This window comes from Otolemur garnettii, unplaced genomic scaffold (genome assembly GCF_000181295.1).
Source record: "Otolemur garnettii isolate 467f Iridium unplaced genomic scaffold, OtoGar3 scaffold00174, whole genome shotgun sequence".
NCBI lineage: Eukaryota > Metazoa > Chordata > Mammalia > Primates > Galagidae > Otolemur > Otolemur garnettii.
Genome location: NW_003852569.1, coordinates 1542456 through 1547959, shown reverse-complemented (window position 1 = coordinate 1547959; position 5504 = coordinate 1542456). Strand labels below are relative to the sequence as shown.

General features: G+C 48.6%; 1 protein-coding gene across 1 annotated transcript; it reads left to right on the top strand.

Annotated features, from left to right (window-relative positions):
* Window positions 1-997: 997 nt before the first annotated feature.
* PSMB4 (proteasome subunit beta 4) lies at window positions 998-3318 on the top strand. Its single transcript, XM_003800371.2, has 7 exons — window positions 998-1184; window positions 1390-1596; window positions 1853-1999; window positions 2158-2239; window positions 2615-2731; window positions 2912-3000; window positions 3200-3318. Exons 1-7 carry the CDS (start codon window positions 1045-1047, stop codon window positions 3210-3212), a joined length of 795 nt encoding a protein of 264 aa, XP_003800419.1. The 5' UTR covers window positions 998-1044; the 3' UTR covers window positions 3213-3318.
* The last annotated feature ends 2186 nt before the right edge of the window (window positions 3319-5504 follow it).

Below are 5504 nucleotides of genomic sequence, written 5' to 3'. Positions count from 1 at the left end.
AGTTGTTTTCCAGAATGACAATTTCTGGAAGAAGGAGCAGAGATTCTGTGTAAGCGCCCTTGGGCGGACTTTCTGACACCAAGACTCAATATCTCTCACCAAAATGCCACCATGCACGCAGCCCTCGATAATTTCTGCATTACCTGTCCCGAAGCACACAGCCGCTTCTTCTTTTTTTTTTGAGACAGAGCCTCAAGCTGTCCCCCTGGGCAGAGTGCCGTGGCATTACAGCTCACAGCAACTTCCAACTCCTGGGCTCAAGCGAGTCTCCTGCCTCCGCCTCCCAAGTAGCTGGGACCACAGGCGCCCGCCACAACGCCCGGCTATTTTTTGGCTGCAGCCGTCATTGTGGTTTATGGCGGGTCCAGGCTGGGGATTCGAACCCGCCACCTAGGTGTACGTGGCTGGCGCCTTAGCCGGTTGAGCTATAGGCGCTGAGCCCACAGCCGCTTCTTAAAAGCTCATATTCTCCATTATTCAAAGAGACAGATTTGAAGCCTATTCTGTTCTCAAAAATAAAAACGAGAACTAAAGAAAAAAACCAAAACTAAAAAGCATTTTTTTTTAATCCCTTGGCACTTGTCGTCGCGTAATTGGATCTTTGTGTGGTGAGCCGCTAGAACCAGGCCAACCCCCCCCCTTGCAGCGTCTCTAACAACCAAGCAGGCTCCTCTGGCCTGGGAAGGGTTTGGCGGCAGAGCATGAAATTTCCTCTACCCAGCCCAGAGCGTGGGAGTCACGCAGTGCTGTGAACTCTTGGAGGCGGGGGTGAGAGGAAGAGAGTGAACCGAGCAGGACGAGTAAACTCAGGTATCTCTGGACACTCCTGGCTATGACCGTTCTTAGAATGGGTCAGGTCAGCCCCGCTGGTTCAGAGAAAAAAACACAAGAGCCCTAAACCCCCAAGGACGGGCTGTGACCTCACCAACATGGCCGCCGGCCGGTGCCGGCAGGTGTTTGCAGGAAGGAGGAAACTGTGGCACCGTAGACTCGCTTCCGCTTCCGTTGGCTTGAGCGCTTTCAGTTTTTGTTACCGTGACTAAGATGGAATCGTTTTTGGAGCCGTGGTCTGGACTTTGGGCCGGGGGTCCGGCACCCGGACAATTTTACCGCATCCCGTGCACTCCCAGTTCCTCCATGGACCCGGCATCGGCGCTCTCCGGGCGTCCGATTACGCGGACGCTGTAAGTGTCGGCGGCGGAGCCTGCGGGGAGTGCGGGGCGGGTCTGCGGGGGGTTAGGGAAGAACTGGAGGGCGAGGCGGGGGCCCTGGGGGCGCGCGGGGCGCGGAGTGCGGGAGGCTGCGGAGTAAAGGGAAGGAGCTATACAAAATCAAGCGGGGCCCAGTACGCGGAATGAGGGCGCCTTCCCTGTCTTCCTTTCGCCCCAGGAACCCCATGGTGACCGGGACCTCTGTCCTCGGCGTTAAGTTCGAGGGCGGAGTTGTGATTGCCGCAGACATGCTGGGCTCCTACGGCTCCTTGGCTCGTTTCCGCAACATCTCTCGGATTATGAAAGTCAACGACAGTACCATGCTGGGAGCTTCTGGAGACTACGCTGATTTCCAGTATTTGAAGCAAGTGCTCGGCCAGATGGTGTAAGTTATCCAGAGAATAGAGAGTACTGCCCAAGCGGGGAGGGGGATCCCCTTTTTTTATTCTCTTAGAGGAGATGGGGATACTTGTAGCAGCAGAGGACTGGGAGAATTGTTGAGGGTGGAAGATATGAGAATTGTGTTAATACATGGTTTTTAGAGTGTGTAAAATTGAGATGATTACGGTAACTCTCTTGGGTAATGAGTGGATATCCCAACTTACATTCTCTCCTTTTTCTCACAACCAATTCCTTTTAAGAATTGATGAGGAGCTGTTGGGAGATGGACACAGCTACAGTCCTAAAGCTATTCATTCATGGCTGACCAGGGCCATGTACAGCCGCCGCTCAAAGATGAACCCTTTGTGGAACACCATGGTCATTGGAGGCTATGCTGATGGAGAGAGGTTGAGTACAAATAACTTAGTTCCTTGTGTAATAAGTGCCTGTGGAGTGTCTCTTCTCTCTCCCCCCAGTGAATCCCATTAACTCAGACCCATGGTCCCATTCTTCAGCTAAGAAACCAAAGGTGAAATGAGTTCTTTGATCCATTGTATCCTGTTAGCTTCCTCGGTTATGTGGACATGCTTGGTGTAGCCTATGAAGCCCCTTCACTGGCCACTGGTTATGGTGCATACTTGGCTCAGGTAAGTAGTTGAGTCTAGAGGCAGGTGAGAGGGGAGACAAGGAACGGGTTTAGTGGTTGCTTGTTCTCCCCTTGGAATTCTGACGTGAGGAACAAACTGGCATGCCTATTGCTGAGAAAGTGGTTTTCTTTGGAGTCTGGAGGCTGTTAGTGTTGACAGTTGGATTTGGGTGACAAGGGGGCATGTGCAAAGAGTGAACACTAGAACTGCCCCTTCCGGTATATGGCACCACAGTGAGTAGAGTTCATCCTGGTGAGGCAGCAGGTCGAATGCCAGCTGTCACTCATCTGTGCTTCATTACATCATAGATTAGAGACAAGTAGCCTGTTATTTAGCCCCTGATACCTCCCATGTTTTTTCTCTCACTCTTTCTAGCCTCTGCTTCGAGAAGTTCTGGAGAAGCAGCCAGTACTGAGCCAGACTGAGGCTCAAGAGCTAGTAGAGCGCTGCATGCGTGTGCTGTACTATCGAGACGCCCGTTCTTACAACCGGGTAAGGAGTGTGAAGAATAAAAATGCCAGGAACCTTATTTGCAGGCTCTGGAGACTTGAGTCCAAAGAGACCCATTAGGTCCATTTACTTTGAGGAACAGATTGCTGCTTCTCTGTTTCCTATTTTCTGATTGGGAAAAACCTCATGGACATAATCATTGGAAGCTCTGCTTTCTTTCAGTTTCAAATTGCTACTGTAACTGAAAAAGGTGTTGAAATAGAGGGACCACTGTCTGCAGAGACCAACTGGGATATTGCCCACATGATCAGGTGATTGAAATTAAAGTTATAGTAAGGAAATAGGTGGTAGAAGAGTTGGGGGGTTCTTTGGCTTGCACTAAGCTGAGCTTTTCTGGTAGGCTCAACCAGAAAAATTCTCTGGGTAGAGGTGGTTTTGGTTGGAGAGTAGACCCGTTTTTAGGAATTGATTCCTTTATGCTTCTCAATTTTATTATTTCTTCCTTTTTAGTGGCTTTGAATGAAATGCAGATGCAGTCTCCAGAACTGAAGTTAAAACTCCTTAACCTTTGAACCAGCCAAGTTCAAAGTTAAATCTTTTGTATATTAAATAAATCCTTCAGAATGCTTGCTGACTGGTTTTATTCTGACTAGGACACACCAAGAGCAAAACTGCCAGGTGCCCTCTATTTTCCTGGTCGGAGACCTTTTAGGCTTTCTCATAAGCAAACAGAAAGAATTCTCTGCATGACAATACAAAAGACCTACTAGTGTCTTCATTTGGGGCTCCCCTAAAGGCAGCTTTAGGTAGAAGTGAGACTTAAATCTTTATGTAGTAACTTAACTGGCTTTTGTTTTTTTTTTGAGACAGATCCTCAAGCTATGGCCTTGGGTAGAGTGCTATAGCATCATAGCTCACAGCAACCTCCAACTCCCGGGCTCAAGCAGTTCTCCTGCCTCAGCCTCCCAAGTAGCTGGGACTACAGGTGCCCGCCTACTTTTTTGTTGTTGTTGCTGCAGCCGTAATTGTTGTTCGGCGGCCCCGGCTGGATTCAAACCCGCCAGGTCAGGTGTATGTGCCTGGCCCTTTAGCCGCTTGAGCCATAGGCACCAAGCCCTTACCTGGCTTTTGTGTTTAAATTTTTTTTCAGGACGGTGCCTGTGGCTCAAAGGAGTAGAGCACTGGCCCCATATAGCAGAAGTGGTGTGTTCAAACTCAGCCCCTGCCAAAAAATATATATTTTTTTGCAGTTTTTGGCTGGGGCTTGGTTTGAACCTGCCACCTCCTGCATATGGGGCTGGTGCCTTACTCCTTTGAGCCACAGGCGCTGCCCCCTCCCCCCCCCAGTTCTTTTTTTTTTTTTTTTCAGCATTTCTCACTGCCCTGGGTTCTGAAAGAATACAGATTTGGTTAATGTTGGGTAAATGTGATTTTAATTAGAACATTTTATTTTTTTGAGACAGAATCTCACTTTGTCACCCAGGGTAGAGTGCCATGGTGTCACAGCTCATAGCAACTGCAAACTCTTGGGTCAAGTGATCCTCTTCCCTCAGTCTCCCCAGTAGCTGGGAATACAGGTGACTACCACAACGCCTATTTTTAGAAATGGGGTCTCAGGCTTGCTCAGGCTGGTCTTGAACTCCTGAGCTCAGTTAATCCTCCTACCTCAGCCTCCAGCATCTTTTTTCTTTTTTTTTGAGATGAAGTCTTTGTCGCCCTCGGTAAAGTGCTGTGGTGTCACAACTCACAGGAACCTCAAACTCTTGGACTTAAGCGATTCTCTTGCCTCAGCCTCCCACGTAGCTGGGACAACAGGTGCCCACAATGCCTGGCTACAGAATGTCTTTATTCTTAGGAGATAATACTGAAGTACTTGGGGTAAAGTATCATTATGTCCCCAACTTACAAATAGTCCACAAGAAGTCTATTTCTGGAAAGTAATGTTGGAACCCTAGCCACTGATGATTCTTGGACTAAAATGCCCTTTCATAGATAGAAGTGTAGGCTGGGGCATGGCTCACATCTATAATTCCAGCACTTTTGGACACTTCCTCTTTGGCTATGAAACACCTGAGAAGGGTGGATTGTTTTAGCTCAGAAATTTGAGACCAGAACGAGAACCACCCTGTACTAAAAGTAGAAAAGCTAAGCAGCGCCTGTGGCTCAAAGGAATAGGGCACTGGCCCCATATACTGGAGGTGGCAGGTTCAAACCCAGCCCCAGCCAAAAACTGCAAAAAAAAAAAAAAAAAAAAAAGAAAAGCTACCTGAGCACTGTAGGTATCTCTGGTCCTACTGGGGAGGCTAAGCCTAGGAGTTGTAGGCTTTGGTAAGCTATGATCATGGCACAGTGCTCCAGCCAGACCATGTCTCAAGATAAAAAGCCACAAAGGTAGCATATAGTAGAGCTGCTCAAGGCTCAACCCAGAACTGAGTCTCCACCCACCTATCTACTCTCACCTTTGATGTAAGGAATACTAAGTAACGTAAACATTTTTTTAAGACAAGGTCTTGCCCTTTTGCCTAGGCTTGTGTAGTATGTCCACATAGCTCACTGCCACCTTAAAACTCTTGCTTAGGTTCAAGTGATACTTCTGCCTCAGCTTCTAGATTTTGTAGGGGGTGTGTCTCACTATGTTGGTCAGGCTGGTCTTGAACTCTTGGCCTCCCCAAGTACTAGCAATGTAGGTATAAGAGGCTCAGCGCCTGTGGCTCAAGTGGCTAAGGCACCAGCCACATACATGTAAGGTGGCGGGTTTGAATCCAGCCCGGGCTTGCCAAACGATGGCTGCAACCAAAAAATAGCCGGGTGTTGT